Raw genomic sequence first — 19,982 nt, 5'->3', positions numbered from 1 at the left:
TGTCGTTGTTACAATCTGACTAGGGACGTGTTGAAGCTAAGTTGGAAAGGAATTGAGAAGATTTATGTAAATCGGGCGGACGTACAATCAAGCTGGCTACACTGGGTGTGCAATGTGCATCTACAACCTGTGACTCGCAAATCATCGGGCATTGTAGAACGTAGACAGCCCGCGCCTTGTTGATTGCAATATGACAACTAGAAATTTTTCAGCTTTTCCAAAGTAGACAGCGTTGGGATCACGGAGATTTTCATTACACGTTTTGACTCGAGTCATGTCGCTCGTTTTTGGAGGTGTCTCAAGTCCAGGCACAAAGTCATATCGAAGTGCGGGGCATTCTACATGATGATTGAGTCGCTATTAAGTCGGATCGAGTAATGAATGGCGAGTTATTTATAGCTTCAATGGGGTGTTGCACGGCTTCTGTATATACGTATAACTTGAATAGTATATTCATATTAAAATGAACCCGAATATTTTCGGCTGACACTCGTCAGGGATAATCGTCAGCAACTAGTAGAGAATTCGAAAGAACAGCGTATATCAACAATCGTAACACAAAATATGACGTCACCAGCACGAAATGTCGAATACGAGAGCGTTCAATGTACTATTTTTAGATGATACACGAACTCTTTTTGTTGACACAGCCTTGGCTGGAGTATTTTGATAAAAGTCGACTCCAAGCTCCAAGCCAAGGCTGTGTCAACAAAAAGAGTTCGTGTATCATCTAAAAATAGTACATTGAACGCTCTCGTATTCGACATTTCGTGCTGGTGACGTCATATTTTGTGTTACGATTGTTGATATACGCTGTTCTTTCGAATTCTCTACTAGTTGCTGACGATTACCCCTGACGAGTGTCAGCCGAAAATATTCGGGTTCATTTTAATATGAATATACTATTCAATTGTATATTGAAGTTCTGTACCTCAAAGAAGCTGTTCAAATACGTATAACTGCTAAACTACATCAGCCAAATAGATGATGGAATATAAAACCTCAGAAACATATTTATATGATGCGATTCTTCGATACACAATCCATATGATACAATTTTAAGCTTGTACCAATTGTCGACGAGTAATAAAATCTATAGGGGTGTTTGCAACCTAGAAGGGGAGCTAGCTACAAATTGGAAGGCGCTGAGAGTAGATGCGTGTGCCATGGACTACGGGAAACTGATTCGGAGCATCGGTACATTAAAAGCTCTGTCTGTGCATCAAAGTCTGATTTATGAATATGTGGTCACGTCGTTAGCGGTCGTATGGTAGTCTACATTTAATCGAAAATCGTCACCAGCGTTCTCCGTAGATGTTCATGGTTAATCGTTATGCAACATTGAGTTTTCTAACTAGCCGGACGATCAATCAACCAGCGATTAGGGGTCGGCAACCCTAACCCGCCATTTGTGGCACGCGAGATGATTTTTCATGGCTCGCCAAATGATTTATCCAACTTAATGTTCGGCAAGCCGGTCACAATGTACCATCAAATTGCCTTTGACTAAATGGAAAGTGTAATGTAGACCAATTTCAATGAGCCGCGGGACACTTGCTTGTGTCCACGCCATATATAGGACACTATGATTTGACGCACATGACACATTATAACCATATGTTTTTGCAAAAATCAGTCCAACCTTATTAGCAAATTCAAGTTCAAGTTTATTCATAAAATTTCATCACTTCAATGCATCACAAGACTGCAATACAATGGATGATAGGGAGATGCCGAAACGACAAGTAGTAGTGTTAAGATCAGACACCCTCTGAAACGGACTGTTCGAGTAAACACTAGGGATGGTGTGAACCTCTGAAAGGTTCAGGTTCGTGTGAACGCGAACCTTCTTGAAAGGTTCTGTGTGAACACGAACGTGAACCTCATGACGTCACGTGACGTCATATTACTAATTCCAGCCCTAACTTTCAATGAAGTGATAGCCTATATTTATGTACAATTATATACACGATACTTAGCGACGACTCGTGTCACATAATGGCACAATGCCAAAGTACATATTGGCGTTTTAAACGTCGCCAAATGTATCAACTGAGGCAATTAAAGGATATAATACTCCCATAAAATCATTCTTCCGTCGCTTTGCCAACAATTTCGACGAAGACTTACCAGGGAATATAAGCTTACGCCTCAACGGTCTAGACCAGACCGGACAATGGATTCGGCGTCTGAGTATCGCTACATTGATATTGAGCTGAGTGTAAAACGGCTTTCTATACTTGCTTTAAATATTATCGCATTAACAAGTTATACACTATACAGCAGTAGCCAACACCTCAATTGCACGGATTTAGTTTTAATGATGCAGTAAAGATATGGAGTCAAGATTGACCCCGTACGCCTGCAAGATTATGTTTCATCAGAAAACGATATCAATCTCATTGATTGGTTGAATAAGAATCATTCGCTGACCACGTATTTCGCTCATGATGTTGTGTGATTGCGGGTCAAACTCACAACAGAGAGTGATTAAATGTTCACAAACGGATAGCTGGATATTGCGAACAAACTTTTGTAACAAAGCAAGTAAGACTTTTGAAATTGTCAAGGTGCATGCTCGTTTAGTGTTGATTTTTAATGCTGCCAACACCATGCATAGAGTTTGTAATGGTGTAATATATGAAAAAGGTTCACAGTGCAGAACCTACCAAGGTTCTGTTGTGAACGCGAACCTCTAAATTTCCGAGGTTCACACACAGAACGCGAACGTGAACCTCACGTTCACACCATCCCTAGTAAACACAGGATTAGTATCGCATTTTCTTATCAATACTATCATTTTCATCCCGTGATGGGACGAACGCTTGTGGTGTCGAAAATTTATACCTCCTGGTATGTATCAATATGAATCAAGCTCTGCACCTTAAGCATACCTCAATTTGCAGCTTTTGACGATCGTTTTCACAACTACTTACTTACATAAGTAGATTTAAAGTCAGTCAATTCTACTTCTACTTCAAGTAGTTTTAGGTTGCTTATGAAAGAATTACTTGTACTCGAACTTGAGTAGATTTTTTCGTCGCTACTTCTACTTCTACTTGAGTAACTTTCTTGATTACTTTGACCACCTCTGCACCCACACTGATAGCAATGGGTTTAGAAAGGCATTTTCTTCTTCCTCAAAAACCGTTATAGGTCTGTGTAAGAGTATTGGTGTAGATTTTAACGGTGTTGCATACCGTGATGAGCGACTGTAGCTTACGAATTGTATATCTTGATGATGTGATCTAACACTGTGTAGCTACGTAGGAGTCGGCCTTCAAGATTACTGAACCTCGACTTGACGTATCAGCCTCGCCTATCGACACATGCGTCATTCATTTTCATCACTAGTCGTGTTATGTTATCCCACATTTCTTTGCATCCAGTACGTGCAATGTGCATGCCCCTTATTTACATCGCCTAGGCCCGGTAGGCCCGGTGTGATTTCAAGTCGTTTCGACATTCTCCCATGTTTTATCGCAGTCTTTGTGGTGCCTTGATATGATGAAATTATTAATAAACTGATAACGTTACTGATCATTAAGTTTAATGATTTTCCGAAGTTGGTTGAATCTAGGGACCTAGGGCAGTGGTTCCCAACGTGGGCGATATCGCTCCCCAGGGGGCGATTTGGCGGTCTAGGGGGCGAAAATGACGAAGGGGGCGACAGGGGGCGAAAATGGACAAAGGGGGCGACGGGTGGCGAAAATAGCGAAGGGGGCGATAGGGGGGCGATGACGCGTCAAAACGGCTGACCTTTTTTTTTAGTCAACCCACGGAAATTTAGTTACAAAAGTGTGTCGAATTAGACATCGAGCCGAAAATTTGACCATTTTTTTTAGTCAACCGGCCGGTGATTACAGTTTGTATGCCCAATTTTCGGTACACAAAATTTGGGGGGCTATGATCGGTGTTGACCTTGAAAAGGGGGCGATGGGTCGAAAAAGGTTGGGAACCACTGGTCTAGGGTTACCATATTTTGGAATCGGGAAAGGAGGACGCTTTTACCAAATCAGAAAAGTTAGTTGATCAAAACTGAAAACTGCCGATCTTGCAATTTTTGCTGGAAAATTTGTGGAGTTGGCTAAAATTAGAAAGGTCCGCTTTCTTGCTCAAGTCTCGAATGGCCCGCTGGAACGTCCGTAATTGCTATTTAGCGTCATTTATGCCCCATTTTCACTCGAATCTGTCCATTACCCTAGCTCAGTGGTTCTCAACCGGTGTGCCGCGGCACAAAAGTGTGCCATTTGCGTCTCGCAAGTGTGCCGCGAGAGATTTCTTCGAAATTTGGAAATTATACGCAAAATTACAATCATTAATCTAAATTGATGGGCTCGATTTGCAGTTTGTATATTTGTCAAATCAAAATTGCTGTCATGCAGGCAATCAATATCCCTGCTAATTCGCTTTATCCGACATATCGCGTGCTTTAACGGCTGAATTAAATTTTCCACAATACGTTATTGATTTATCTCGGAGAAGAGCAGACTTGGCGGTGCCTGTGTGACAATGCAATTTTCAAGTCCTTGTTATGCAGCGTACCAGCACTGCCATTAAAATATAGGCCTGTAGCGCAACGTTATGTTATACAGGCGACGAATTTGAGACTGAGAAGTGTAGCTAGTCAAATTGTATCAGTTAACAAATTTCCTGACCGCATAAGTTATTATCCAGGTTTGCTGGAAGCTTGGAGCTATAATTGTACTGCGGGTGACTGACACTAGAGCTATCGTGGTCTATGGCCACCCTCACGTGTGCTACACGATCTGCGTGGAAATGCGTTTGGCGTCCGTAGCTAGTTACATCGATAATGCAGAAGAGTTCAGAGTTTGTCAAACAAATCTTATGAAATAGTATCCAAGCGCAGTTCGAAATTTCTGTGACGTCGTAAATCGTTACTAATTCAAAATGACCCATTTTTTTCGTCTGAATACACCCTGCTTGTCGTAATCACGAAGGAACGATATTCTGGCCCGAGGATTGCGGCGACTATTTATCAGGGCTTAGTAATCAATATGTGCGACGCTTTGCTTACAAATATTTACTTTTAGAAATATTAAAATGGATATTTTATTTATAAAGAAAGGAATACAAGTGGTGATTATCATTGCAGTAAAGAAACTAGATTTGGGAAGTGGAGGTACATTAGAAAAGGAAGCTGTAGAGCACGCATACATTGCAACAGTTATCTAAATAAGGGCATCATCTGGTGTGATGGTGAATTGCAACCTGTACCAGATAGCCTTTTCTATCATGCAAAATGTCAAATGAAGCTATGCTGCCTGAAAAGGAACATTTCAAAAAGTATAGGCACTTGCCTGACAAACAGCCGAGCTATTTCAAAACCACTATGTGCTAGTGTGGCGAGATAGCACAGTGGTATAATCCGCGGCTGCAACACCAATGGGTGCGGTTTCGAGTCCGACCGAGGTCGACTTCAGAATTCCGATACCTAAGTGTTGGAGGTTTACCTAAGCTCCTCCTCGCCACCTCATCCGCGTCAGCGGGGTCTGACAAAAGCCTAGGTAGACCGTGCTATAAGTCGGCAGTTCCGGAAAATAAGAAGAATATCGGCCTGGTGTAAATGACCATAGTAGTCGACCAACACCATAAATAACCCCCCCCCCCCCCCCCCCCCAAAAAAAAATGTGCTAGTGTGCCGCGAACTATTTTCCATTTGGAGAGGGTGCCGCAAGTCTAAAAAGGTTGACAACCATTGCCCTAGCTGTAGAAGCTGTAAAGGAGGACGAATTGCCGAAATGGAGGACATTTAAGCGTCCTCGGAGGACATTTTCAAAAACCCGAAAAAGGAGGACTTTTGGTAAACTTACTTGAATCGCTCAGCAAGCCATTAATATAGGTGTATATTCTGACGACGTGATATACGTGGACTTTCGTCGTGTAGTACAGGCCTATTTCCGTGGCGATGCGAGGCTTGTTCGGGTTATGACTAACTCTTGTTTGTGTTCATAAAAACATATTTGACTTTCCATACAAGGATCATCATGTTCATTCGATAGTTTCGTGACTCTAGCCAGTTTCTGTAATGTTCATGCTCGGTGCTGGAATATTAGCCTAAAATGTTCATTGTTCAGTTCGTCAGATAAAGAGTGTCTCCCTGTACCTGGCTCGATCGTCATTCATCTGTTAGGCACTGCAGTCGAGTTTCGTAACTTTTCAACAGAAAGCCTCACAACGAAATGCGTATCTGACTGTGGGAAAAGCACTACAATGAGAGCAAGCCTGACATTTGCGCATCTACTTTACATTTTATTGCAGTCATCTGAAAGTGAGTAACCGATAACCGAGTCTAGCCTACAGCTCAGGATGCACATCGGCATAGTACGGAGGGAAGCGGCACATCAAATAACAGCAATGGCATTGTGATCATACTTGAGTTAAGCTGAATAACTATAACGGATTAGAGCAGTGGTCGGGAACCTATGGCTCTTTTGGGCATAAGATATGGCTCTTTGCAAAATTTTTATTTCTGTGCCTAATTTACCAATATTACGGCAACTTGTTATTAAATCTTCAGCACGAGCAGTATAATTACTCTTGTGGCAGCACAAAAATGTATTTGAGAGGTTAATACAGTGACGTATTCAGCGTTAGGGGTTCGGAACCTCTTTTCAAAATCCTCAAATTTAAGTTGCTGTCGCGCCGGCAACCAATATCACTCGCAAATTCGATGTACCCGATACGAAATCTTCAATTGCACGATGCATTCATTGATCAAAGAGACTAAGGAGACATGGCGGCGCCTGTATCACAATGCAGTTTTCAAATATACATTGTATTTCTGATCTCCGGCGAGAAATGAAATGCCGTGGAAGTGACATTCACAATCACAAATTCAAATTACAAACTACGCCATAGCTATCCACTTTCTTGATTGATAACGTAGCTTTGTAGTCGCTGTTAAAATGTAGGCGTGTTGCGCAAATTTTATCAGTAGGGGTCTCAGCTTTCCCGTGGCCACTTACTGGCCACAGATTTTTTTGTGGCCGGCCACGAATTTCTCGTGGCCGGCCATGAAAATGCGTTGTCTCGTGGCCGGCCACAGTGAATTTCATGGCCGGCCATGAGAATTCATCGTGGCCGGCCACGAGTTCATGGCCAGTTCGTGATTTTGGCACATCTAGTTGGATCAAAATCCGCCCTTTGCATCCAATTTGACAATAGTCAACTAGATCTTCGTCATTTACAATACGAACTTGCTGGTGGCAAGGTTTGTATAGACGACTTCCACTATTTTATCGCACGTACATAAGTTACATTACCACTTTATTGATTAGTTTAGGGATGGGTTCAAAATTTGCACGGCTTTACACGTGTTACCTTCTCTATTCGCTGTAGAAATGAATTTAATTCCCACTGACTATTGAAAAAGTACTCTGGGACGGTGCATTGTAAACTAACACCGAAACATACGTTCCTTGAACTTTCTAGAATCTAGATATATATTTGATAGAGTAATGTATGAGCGTACTGCGTACATCTTATTGCTCGGTCAGACAAACGTCTTTACATTAAAACTGGTGTCCACACAGCTTCCACGCCAGGCGATCAACGCAATGGGATTGCGTGAAAGATAAAACCGTGGTGCAGACTCGATAGCCTTGCAGTTTCTTCGCATCTCCATCGCCCAAGCCCATTAGCGATGGAAACGTAGATAAACTGACTCCCTGCCCCTCCTTCGTTTTTTACATAAAGAAGCCGTCATATTTTGCTACAAAAAGTTTGTTTATTCCGTTACCAATTTCACAAAATCTGTAGCAATTGAAGATATGATTACAATCATTCACAATTCATGCAAGTAGTTGCATGAATGCAATGTGTCCGGTACATGCTTTTCACAGAAAACACCCAGGGGCACGAGAGATCGGATGCACTTTGCACGGCGATAAGTATTTGTACTGCATTCAAATGTCGAATTATAATGAATGATTGGGACTTGTCTGTGTCATCAAGATTTTTCGCTGAATTGCACATTGTTCCCTGCATCAACCACAAATATATCATGCCTATTGGTCAATTCGCAGGCTTGACATGAGCATTTTTTCGTCGATCGATGGCGCTGCATTTGATGTCGCATCGATCGATGCTGCTGCCTTAGATGACGCAAAGTATCTGAAGTTATCTATTATTATAACAATAATTTAATTATATAGCAGGCACATTTACGTCCTAAGCCCACCACATCGGTTAGCAGCTTGATCTAACAACGACATGCGATACAAAACGATCCTTGCACCCAAGTAATCAAGTATCCTCTGGCATACACGGCATCGTTAGTGACTGCGACATGCATCTCATTCGTATTTGCTTCAGCCTGGAAGAACGGCACCTAGGTGGATATACAATATACATTATACATACAAATTATATAGGATCGAAAACGTGACCAAAATCAAATTTCTGGGAACAAAGCCCCACATTTTACCAATATTACCGGCAGGTTAGGCTACATCGTTGTCTTTATTCTACATCCACAGCACATCTGCAGTGTGTCAAGTTCACGTGCTGCTACAGCATAGAAATATTCTTAGATGCATCGACACAATTCTCATCGTGCAAATGAGTGCAAGCTCCATTGATGTTGAGGATCTCGAACGTCGTATGTATTGTATAGCAGTACGATAATCAAATATGTATATAACCGCATATCGCGGAATTATCATAGACCTGATACAGAGAGGAAGGATTGTATCAGCCTGGCATTATCAAATTCACAGCTATTCAGCTATACGAAAGATAACAAACTAGCAACTAGCCTACATGTCCTATACCGTTGGAAAGACATATCAGATCGGGGGAAGCACCGGCCACAGCGAGCAGCGAGCTGCTCTGTGGCCGGCCACAGAATGTTATGTGGATTTCACAGCTTTTCTGGAACTTGAAACAGTATTTTCCACATATTCTTGGTTCTTTGATTCCCTAATTGTTTCGTTCGGGTACTTTCATTACGGTATTTAGTATTGAAACAAGAAAACAGGTAAAATGACCGCATATTGACCGATCCAGTATCTCGATGGAACAGATTATGCATTCAAGGAGGTAATAGTCGAGTCTACTTAAGCGTAAATCGAAAATTGGCAGTGAATTAAGACAAATTCCCAGTACAGTATTGTATTATTCATAAATTCATCAGGGCAATCCACGAAAGATTTTAAACTGCCCCTACAAACATCATTAAACTGAGGCATGATCAAATATATATGTATTACTTATTCGCATCGCAGACTCATCATAAACGATAAACATGGTTGAAAAATGAAGGCCATTATCATCATCATATTGTTTAATCGTCGGTTTGCATATTTACAAAATAAAACTAACTATACAATCGATTGCAACTGCACAATGCACATTGCACATCTTACGGTTGAAAATCAATATCAGAACGGGGGAAGCACCGGCCACAGCGAGCTCTGATCTGTTCTGTGGCCGGCCACAGAATGTCATGTGAATCTCACAGCTTTTGGGGAACTTATAGAGATTTTCTGACAGATATCTGGTAAACATTGTTTTTTCCAATTCTATGCAGTTGCATACGATTAGCTGTGACGAGTGTCAGCCGAATATTTAGGTATATTTCTATAAAAAAGATATAAATCAACACTTACCAGTTACCAGTTTTGATAATGTCTTCATCACTTCTAGCTTTCTATACCATTATTTCCTGTTTCATTTAGAGGATATCCCCCTTTTTAATGCATTCTTTACATCATTTTTTGTGTTTTTAATTGATATATAGAGACTATTACATATCGCTTCATCTTCTTCCTATCGTTTCATTGTATCGCTATTCATCTGGTATTTCAGGTGAAAATGCATATAAACTGAGCTAAACTCTCGCTCTCACCTAGTTCTATTTACTGTACGCCCATAATAGAACATAATTGATCATGCATTTGTCCACGATTGGGCCACATACAGTACTTATCATCGATACTATATAACTTGATATATTGCAGCCGGCCATGAAATTTGGCTATGGCCGGCCATGAAATTTAGTCATGGCCGGCCATGACAATGAGTTTGACATGGCCGGCCATGGAAATTTCGTGGCCGGCCATACTGAAATTTCATGGCCGGCCATGAAAATTACCATGGCCGGCCACAGAATAACACTTTTCATGGCCGGCCACGGAATATCTGTGGCCGGCCACGAAATTATCCGTGGCCAGTAAGTGGCCACGGGAATGCTGAAAGTCCGTCTCAATTTTATACCGCCGAACACTTTGAGAATTGAGAAGCCGAATCGGAATCAGAGCGACAATTACATTCGAATAATATCAGTTATTATACATTCTATGATATTTACGATGAATTGCGCTATCACAATGCCTTAGCCTCTGTTTCGAACTCTATTTTCTAACAATAAATAGGCAAGTGGCGTGATTTTGGTAGTAAAAATGTTTAAAATCTAGTAGACAGGCGAGCACTGCCTCACTTGCCTCCCCTGACCTCACGTCACTGACGCACCACAAATGGGTATGCATGTATACTAGTGCGGAGCGAATCGACAAATTCTCTCTGGTCCGGCTCCGGCCGTATCAGGAAAAGTACTGATCCGGCTCCAATCCGGTCCGGCCAAAAATGAAAAAGTCCGGCCAGAAATCCGGCCCTACTCGGTACGGAGGTTCCGTGAATTGATAAATATGCCTCGTTTATGTTCACACTGGTTTGGAGGTTACTTACGTGTGGTTGGTTGGTAGTTATATAGTATAAAAGTCATGCTTATCCATAAAGATTCTGGCCGGATCAAAAAAGTAGTGATCCGGCTCCGGCCGTAACAGAAAATGTACTGATCCGGCTCCGATCCGGTCCGGCCAAAATTGTAAAAATCCGGCCGGATATCCAATCCGGCTCTGGTCCATGCTCCGCACTAATGTATACTGATAAAGTGATCATGTTTGGCTCCACCTACGTATGCCATCATGGGTCCTCGCATTTAAGAATAACATCAAGACGAACTTATGATCTCGTATAACTGACTTAGTATGAGTAGGGTTACCATATTTTGAAAATCTGAAATAGGGACACTTTTTCAAAATTTTCAGACTTGCAAAACCGGAGGAAAATCCTGAAAAATGGTCAATTTTTCCCACATCGTGGTCGGTTGACTAAAAAAGGGTCAACTTTCCGGATCAGCTCCCGAAATGCCCGCCAGAGCGTTACTTCGGTGCTCATTTACGGCATTTCAGTCGAATTTGGCCGTAAATTTGACCAAAATTCTCAAAAAAGATGACAAAATCCCCAAAAAGAAGACATTTGGGCGTCCTCTGAGGACACTTTCAAAACAGTCAAAAAAGGGGACAAATCCTCTTAAAAGAGGACGTATGGTAACCCTAAGTATGAGGCTTTTAACCTTAACAATTATCAACCATACTAAAAAGCCATCAGGAATACCATGCAACACCAAAAGTTGGATCTGCGGAGCCTTATACTTGTTAGAATTGAACCAAATTTGGTGCGCAGCGATTTTTAGGGTAACCTGACAATTTAATGCCTGAATGGCTGGAATCCAGAAAAAAAAGTTAATTTTGAACGACCCTATTGACCAGGCGTCCCTTGTTGCGGGCGAGACGTTTATGTGAATTCATTCGAGAGTTCAATTGCAAATTTTTAACCCTGTAGTGCCACCTACCCCTACAAGTCTTGCGTATACCATAAGGAAAGAAACAAGACGAAAACAATACGCGATAAAATACATCAATTTATAATCAGGTTAAACCTCTCTAGCAAAATGGCGAAACGCATGTGCGATTATTAAAGAGCCGCAATCAAAGGCTGCCCACCCCTTAACCATACCTTTCCTGCGATCACAAAGAATAGTGATATGACATTCTAACTTAACATTTTTTGTCGACGGTAGGCCTACCTATTACATAGCACTCTGTGACAATATTGTAGGCTGCTCACGATTTCGCAGATGTGTCATGTTCACTAACGTGCGTAACTTTGTACTACATGTTTCGTATGCTGTCATACGACGAATGGTGGTTTCAAGATAATAGTATCGAAACTATAATCCCCGTTGATAAATTAACTCTTGGTGACAATGGAGCGTATGATCAATGATCATAGTACTCGAAGAAATCTCTCTCAATACTCGGCTCTAGTCTTTAGAATTAATACTCGATTCAGATTCGACTATACTCTAATTATTATCGTACCCCAGCCCTGCTTATAACTAAGGCTGGGCAAAATCGAGTACCTGAGTGATTCGATTCTGAATCACATATTATGCTTCGAGTCATGTCAAGTATTCGAGTATCACTCCTTATGCCGTCACAACAGAAAGTACTATATCAAAGTTCAAATATGTACCTTTTATGCCACCACAAAGAGCAAAATGCCCGTTATCCGTCACATTAAAGATTCATTGGTATTATTTTACCATACGACTTCATTGCGCTTCTTGGCAATGTTATGGGATGATCATGATTTCGGAAATGTGTTGTTTCCAGTAACGTTAGTAGCTTTCTACTTTGCCTCGTATGCTGCGACACGGCCAATCAAGGTTTCAAGGCTTCCTCAGAGCAAAATAGTATCGAAACTATAATTCTCGTTAGTAAATTAGGTTTCAGTTGCGAGAAGCGTATAATTTCAGTACTCGAAAAAATCGTCTTTTACTGCTCGACTCGAATCATTAAAATTAATACTCGGTTCAGATTCGAGTACTCGATCAATGTGCCCAGCCCTACTTAAAACCTGCGTTTAGACTCGACCTTCTTGATGACATAAGGTGTGCAAATGCAAAACACTCTTTTAACAGGCAATACCCAACCCGGGACGTGTACTGACACCGTCAGAGCGTCGAAAGGACGAATAACAGGTAAAGTCAGCCGAATATCGATATATGCGATACATGCGATATTTTTGAGTACAATACGATCCGATCGACAAGCGCCCGAAAATTCAACACGTTCTTAGTTGGAACTAGAATATATTCAGTATTTCCAAATTAGATTAGAATATAAAGTATAGCTACACAGTTTGTTCCAAATTTGAATTCGAATTAGTATTATAGCTATATGCACAGTGTATTTCAAGTTAGATCTTCATTAGAATTACTAAATTCGCGAAAACTTGAAGTTGAATCAAGTTCCGTTTGTATCAAACCAGAGTCCATTCTCATAAGTACGAGAATGGCAAATGTCTGTACACCGAGCTTGGCACGTTTCGCACGATACATCAGCAGTTCTCATGTAAAATTTTCAGGAAAACCAACAATTTGATTAAAATTAGATTACCGGCATTTCGCTCCAGGTAATTAAACAATTATGATTATGTACACAGTTGTCCAAGTCTTCAGTTGCAGTGAAATTGATAGTCAACGTGCGCTGCTATTTTAGCTACAGACGATCTCTGTTCGAGAAAGACTTACGTCTTCCCACAAGACTTTCTAACGGAAGGACAAATCGCAGAATTCCGCTTCAGCTGCGATCACCGCTGGATATTTCCGAGATTAGACAACTTTCTGATGTTACCTAAAGGTGGGTGGACTACCGGTTTGTCATACGCCTTGCTATATTAGCGAAGCTGCTGGACCAGCCTGGGCAATGATTCTAAGTTTGACAACGTCAAGATGTTCACTTGTTCAGCTTTTCCCAATTCGAATTACAATGATTGATACACATTATAAGTAGATTATACAATTAGAATTAGAGATTTCGCGAAAACTTGGAAATTAAATCATAGTTCACCCCATGTCAAATCACAGTTCATTATAAAAAGCGTGACAATAGCCAATGTCTGTGCAGCGAGCTTTGGCTCTTTTCGCACAACACAGTTCTCCTCTAGCATTTTCCGGGAAACCAGAAATTGGCTTAGAATATTAGAACCTGATTAATTGTCACATAATTGATTGATTGGAAACATTTCACAATGTAGATTAAAATTAGATTAGCGGCATTTCGCTCTAAAATGATCGGATTAGACAACTGTTACATCGCGCCTCCCGTTTATATCTGGCTTTTCTAATTTCTGTGCGGTTGACAAATGAAGACTATATCAATTTCTCTGTAATAATTTCCAACGACCTTTTTCATATAGGTATATGTTGAATAGTATATTCATAATGAAATGAACCCGAATATTTTCGACTGACACTGGTCTGGGTAATCGTCGGTAACTATAGAAGAAATTTGGCAAGAACATTATATATCAACAATCGGATCCCAAAATATGGAGATTGTTGGTCCTAGATCAGTGGTCCCCAACCTTTTTCGACTCATCCCCCCCTTACCAAGCTCGTCACAAATGTCCGCCCCCCCCCCCCCCCCAATATTTACAGATTCGAAAAAGAGGACATATATATTACGGGAAATTTATTCAATTAACTCTGATCGTTGGTGAATTGACTAACTAAAAAATGGTCATTTATCCGAGTAGGTGCTCGGAAATCCGATTTCCGCGTCTACTTTCGGTTGAGTTGACCTTTTTTAGTCAGCTTTCGCGTCATATGCAGAATAAGCAGTAGGGATGGTGTGAACCTCCGAAAGGTTCAGGTTCGTGTGAACGTGAACCTTTTTGAAAGGTTCTGTGTGAACACGAACGTGAACCTCATGACGTCACGTGACGTCATATTGCTAATTTCAACCTTACATTTCAATTAATGGATAGCCTATACTAATGTGTACATGTACAGTGTACACGATACCTAACGACGACTCGGGCCACATAATGACACAATGCTTAAATACATATTGGCGTTTGAAACCTCGCTAAATGTATCAACTGAGGCAGTCAAATGATATGATACTCCCATAAAATCAATATCATCCGTCGCTTTGCCGACAATTTCGACGAGGAGTTGCCAGTGAATATAAGCTTACGCCTCAACGGCCTTCGCCAGACCGGACAATGTATGCGGCGTCTGACTATTGCTACATTGATATTGGGCAGAGCGTAAAACATGTTTCCATATTTGGTACCGATATTCGGCTACCCCACAAGTGATACAGCTGTAGCCAACACCTCAATCGCACGGATTTTGTTTTAATGATACTATAAACATATGAAGTCAAGATTGACTGCTAGATTTATTACATCAAAAAGCGATATCAATCTCATTGATTGGTTGAATAAGCATCATTCGCTGACTACAGGTACTGCATGTTGCTCGTGATGTTGTGTGATTGCGGGTCAAGCTCACAGCAGAGAGTCACTAAATATTCACAAACGGGAAGGTGGATATTTCGTGCAAACTTTGTAACAAAGCAAATAAAATCTTTGAGATTGTCAAGGTGCATGCTCGTTTTGCGTTGATTTTTTATGCTGCCAGCGTCATGCATAGAGTGGCCCGCAGTTGAAATGCAATAAATTCGAACCAAAAATATCATATTGATGTGAAAATTGTAATATATGAAAAAGGTTCACAGTGCAGAACCAACCAAGGTTCTGTTGTGAACGCGAACCTCTAAATTTCCGAGGTTCACACACAGAACGCGAACGTGAACCTCAAGTTCACACCATCCCTAATAAGCAGTCTCCACGTGAATTTTTGGCCGGGGTAGTAAATAGGGGAGATGTGGTACCTATTTGACACTGGGACCGAAAATACTTGAAAATTTTTCTATGATAATCCCATGATTACACTCCGTGAATTTGTCTATAATTGCATGCTGGCAGAATCTTTCCTCGCATGCAAAAAACTTGAACCTGCATGAGTTTTGGGGTCTCTGACAGATGTTTTCTGTTTCGGGTGGTATAAAATAAATTTCGATCGACGCATTCATTTTTCTTTGTAACATTCAACACGAACAAACCTACCATAATTTTTATGTGAACTGTAGTGCTTCTACCAGGCTATATAACGGCACATATTTATTATTCAATATCATCCTTAAGTGGACTTTTTTCAATTCAAATACATAATTTGTACATGTGAGGCCAATGATATATCATGATGTACGAATACGATACAGACATTGCCTGAAAATCGCGTTTCTTTTACGGTATGATTGAAAGAAATTCGTAAATGCTCACATTTAGTCATGAGCCGGCAAACGCCGCCCGTCTTCAAGCGCCTAGTTCCGGCCAAAGATGCGCGATTTTGTTGGGTTTTGACGATATTATGCGCACGGTCGGTAGAATCGCAGCGGACGAACAAGCGCGGAATAAGGCGGTAGTCAGTATGCTTTTATTCATCTCACCAACAAACACAACATGTAAATTGGTATGGATTGGGAGATGACGGGGGACCGGTAGGTCTTAGCATAAACGAGGGCGATCGTGATCGCCACAGAGAGGTGGTGTGAACAGTGTACAAACAAATTTGTAAGTTTGTGCTTAAATCAAAACGTGATTTCATGGCAACATTTGACGTATTATTTATTCTATTTATTCTTTTTTGCTTGCTGTAGCTTAGATTATTTAACACAGCAAGAAAAGTTGGAACATTTAACTTTTTGAGTGTATGTCTCGTATCGGTTCACAGGTCGTGTTCCTTCCGACCCCCCTGGTGGAGACCGACGATACGTTCCAGCAACAAATTTCGAACGTTCAGAACTATTTTTTCAATTGGTGGATATCCATCCATCCATGTATATATCTCCGATAGGTAGAGCTTGTATCAAAGTCTTGAGCCAACAAAAGATCTGCTCTCATCGACTTGAGATTTGAGGGCCAGATATCATTTTGCAATTCTTGATCATCGGTACCATGTCCTATATCTCACAGGACGTTCTAACATTTTCGCCACCATCGCCTCCTTCTTTCTTAAAATCGCCTCCTGGTGGGCGATATCGCCCACGTTTGGAACCACTGGTCTAAATTCTAGATCTAGAATGTTCTTTCTTTCCGATTCTGAGTTGCTGACGATTACCCCTGACTAGTGTCAACAGGAACTATTTGCGTTCATTTCAATATGAATATACTACTCAATCGCGTTATATTGAAATTCTGCACCTCGTTCAAGAAGCTATTCAAATAGGTATATGTTTTAACAGGGAAGTCTATATGCAAAGTTCATGGGATTCAGGAGGGCTGCTTCACGTACGCGCGTACCACTTCCGCCGCGAAATGTCAGTTCTCGAGTGCAAATAAGTCCTGTGCAAATGTAGCCATTTCGAACAGAGAACCAATGAACGTCACCTTCGTGCAATGGTCATATATCACGTTTAGCATCCATTACAAGGTCATTAACTGTGCAGGTGAGGAATTGAGTTGCTGTAACTACCATAGCATTAATTGTTTTCACATAAATATTGAATATTATTATTATAATAATCGTGTATATTAGGAGTCGAGCAGAGTAGAAAAAATACGATATTTTCGAATGCTAAAATTACACACTGCTTGTCACTAAGAGACAATTTATCAACGGAAATTATTGTCTCGATACTATTTCCTACTGTGGAAGGCTGATTGCATACGAAACATATGTAATACAAAACCACGCACTAATAAAAAATTACGTATCTGTGAAGTCGTGATCCACCCGCACGTCATTGTCACAAAGTGCAATGAAATAGGTATTTGAAGAGCTTCTTCGAGGTACAGAACTTCAATATACAATTGAAAAGTATATTCATATTGAAATGAACCCGAATATTTTCGGCTGACACTCGTCAGGGGTAATCGTCAGCAACTAGTAGAGAATTGGAAAGAACATTGTATATCAACAATGGGATCACAAAATATGACGTCACCAGCATGAAATTAGAGAGCACTCAATGTACTATTTTTTTTTCAATGTACCTAAAAATAGTACATTGAATGCTCTCTCATTCACGAAATTTCATGCTGGTGACGTCATATTTTGTGATACGATTGTTGATATACAATGTTCTTTCCAATTCTCTACTATAGTTGCTGACGATTACCCCTGACGAGTGTCAGCCGAAAATATTCGGGTTCATTTCAATATGAATATACTTTTCAATTGAAATAGGTATGTTCGAAAAAATACCAAATTGTATATCTTTAATGTGATGTACAACTGGCATTATATTCTTTGTGGTTGCATAAATGGTACATATTTGAACTTCCCGTATCGTTCATCCTGTTGCGACGTCGTAATATGTGATACTCGAATATACTATAACAACCTAATACTCGGTCCAGACTCGAATCACTTAAGGTAGCCTGCTCATTATTGCCCAGCCTGCTTCTAACGCTAGAGAATATTATTCACAGAACCATGTAGCTCTGAAACGGAAGAGTTTGCGACATGTCCTTCGTTATGCCCTGACACTTGCGCCCAGCGATCAGTTAGCTGCCGCAGACGTTGCGCGCCTGCTGGTTGCGTTTGCAAGGGCGGTTACGTCAGACACAACGGGGCCTGCATTCCGAACAACAAATGCCCTCGCGGTAAGTGCCGTATTTATTGTTCTCGTGATGAAATCGATTGATGGATATTAAATTAGAATTCGCAAAAGCTTGCAAATTGAATTGAATTCCTGATTAGAAATAAACACAACAAAATCGAGTTCAGCTCGTAGCAAATCAGAGTTTATTCTCGTAAACATGAGAATGACAAATATCTGCACACCGAGCTTGGCTCGTTTCGCTCTACATAGTTTTCTTGTTGCATTTTCAGGAAAACCAGACATTAGATTAGAATTAAAATCAGAGCATAGAAACGTTTCGCAATTAGATTATAATCAGATTACCGGCATTTTGCTATAATCAGTCTAATTATACAATTACAATTATATCTATTTTTCCAAGTCTGGTTAGCCGTTTCCAGATTTGGACAAATAGACAGAATTGTAGTTTTATAGCCTAATTTAGTGCAATATGCCGGTAATGTAATTCATGTCTCTACTCAGAATCAAAGCCACAGCCGACCGTACCTGGAACCACCGAGGAAATCAAGACGACGTTGCCGATGATCAGTTCAGACTTGACAATCAAGATTGCGATACCATTGGCTGCAGTTGGGTGCTTTATTCTTCTGGTCTGTGTGGGATGTGGGTTCTGCCACATCAGGTAAAAAGTCGAGATTCTTGTTACAAACGCATATATTGTGTATTTTATATCCATCCATCCATACATACAATCATACATACATCCAGAGCGAGATAGTGTAATGGTGATGCTCCCGGCTTCTTGATCGGTAGGTCGTGTCTCGTGGGTTCGATCTCCGACCGACTCGAAAACTGGTATCCGCAGCTGACCTGCTAGGCGCTCTCCCCCTCTCCCTCTCCCTCTCCCTCCCCCCATCCATCTATCTATCTGTCCTAATCTATTTTCGAAAATTACAATGTTCTAATAAAACTTGTAATTGCGTCAGAAATAGAACGAAACGCCGTGGCCGCAGCGCCAACCCCGAAACGAATGGGAACACCATTTCACCGTACGCTGAAGTTTCTATGACTTCAACAACATACGAGGCTTATGTTAACGGCGACTCTACGAAATCGAAAAAAGGAATTTCAGCAACCGAGCTAGCGAGCAACGTCTCGAAAGAAACCAAGATATCTCCCGTGCAAGTTGGTTGCGAAAATGACTACGACAATTCGTACTATGAGCGATGCGAGACTGATCAGGGACGTTCGCAGCTCGGTACACAACAGAATGACGACAGCGGCTATCTAGAAATTGATTATAAACGATGATCGCGTCGTGTAGCTGATCAACATTTCACTTAACGTGCCTTTGAGTCTACTTTCATCAAAAATACACCAGCCAACAAAAGGAGTCCGTGTATAATAAGTTGAACTTAAGCCGTGCTAGATTACTCAAACTTTCTCGCCGGTGACGTCATATTTTGTGAAACGATTGCTGATATTCAAGGTTCTTTTCAATTCCCTTCTAGTTACTGACAATTGCCCATGACGAGTGTATGTAAGGAATATTCGGGTTTATTTCAATACGAATATGATATTTAATTTAATTGTGTACTGAAATTCGGTAGGCCTACCTCAAACAGACTCTTCAAATACTGTAATAGGTTCTCTCAATTTTTGGAAATAAACTTCTGTCAGTCTGATGAATGCGCCGGAAATACCTACGAAATA

The 19,982-nt window shown here is 40.9% G+C and overlaps 1 protein-coding gene and 1 long non-coding RNA gene across 4 annotated transcripts; one reads left to right on the top strand and one right to left on the bottom strand.

Annotated features, from left to right (window-relative positions):
• Positions 1–6,004: 6,004 nt before the first annotated feature.
• LOC145432887 (uncharacterized) lies at positions 6,005–19,954 on the top strand. Of its 3 annotated transcripts, XM_080309719.1 has the most exons (7): positions 6,007–6,292; positions 12,791–12,850; positions 13,371–13,511; positions 16,968–17,171; positions 18,157–18,330; positions 18,792–18,951; positions 19,256–19,954. In XM_080309719.1, the coding sequence occupies exons 1-7, from the start codon at positions 6,235–6,237 to the stop codon at positions 19,578–19,580; spliced, it is 1,122 nt and encodes a 373-aa protein (XP_080165845.1). In that variant the 5' UTR covers positions 6,007–6,234; the 3' UTR covers positions 19,581–19,954. The 3 variants fall into 3 exon arrangements, with proteins under 3 accessions (XP_080165846.1, XP_080165847.1, XP_080165845.1); XM_080309720.1 differs by lacking the exon at positions 18,157–18,330 and having other exon boundaries at positions 6,005–6,292; XM_080309721.1 differs by lacking the exon at positions 16,968–17,171 and having other exon boundaries at positions 6,006–6,292.
• On the bottom strand, positions 8,302–9,908 carry LOC145432894 (uncharacterized). The gene is made up of 2 exons (XR_013912991.1): positions 8,459–9,908; positions 8,302–8,353 (listed from the first exon to the last, which is right to left on the bottom strand). It is a non-coding gene; the product is annotated as an uncharacterized LOC145432894 (long non-coding RNA).
• Positions 19,955–19,982: the final 28 nt, after the last annotated feature.

The sequence above is a fragment of the Botryllus schlosseri genome, chromosome 2 (assembly GCF_051294905.1).
Source record: "Botryllus schlosseri isolate E-star chromosome 2, Bs_hap1, whole genome shotgun sequence".
Classification (NCBI taxonomy): Eukaryota; Metazoa; Chordata; class Ascidiacea; order Stolidobranchia; family Styelidae; genus Botryllus; species Botryllus schlosseri.
This window is presented reverse-complemented; position numbering and strand designations above follow the sequence as displayed.

What these genes read in the sequence shown, in the direction of transcription:
- LOC145432887 (XM_080309719.1), top strand. Translation starts at nt 6,235, where the DNA reads ATGAGAGCAAGCCTGACATTTGCGCATCTACTTTACATTTTATTGCAG. An exon ending in CTTTCTGATGTTACCTAAAG is followed by an intron (nt 13,512 to 16,967) that starts GTGGGTGGACTA and finishes ATGTTTTAACAG; the next exon opens with GGAAGTCTATATGCAAAGTT. An exon ending in TGTGGGTTCTGCCACATCAG is followed by an intron (nt 18,952 to 19,255) that starts GTAAAAAGTCGA and finishes TAATTGCGTCAG; the next exon opens with AAATAGAACGAAACGCCGTG.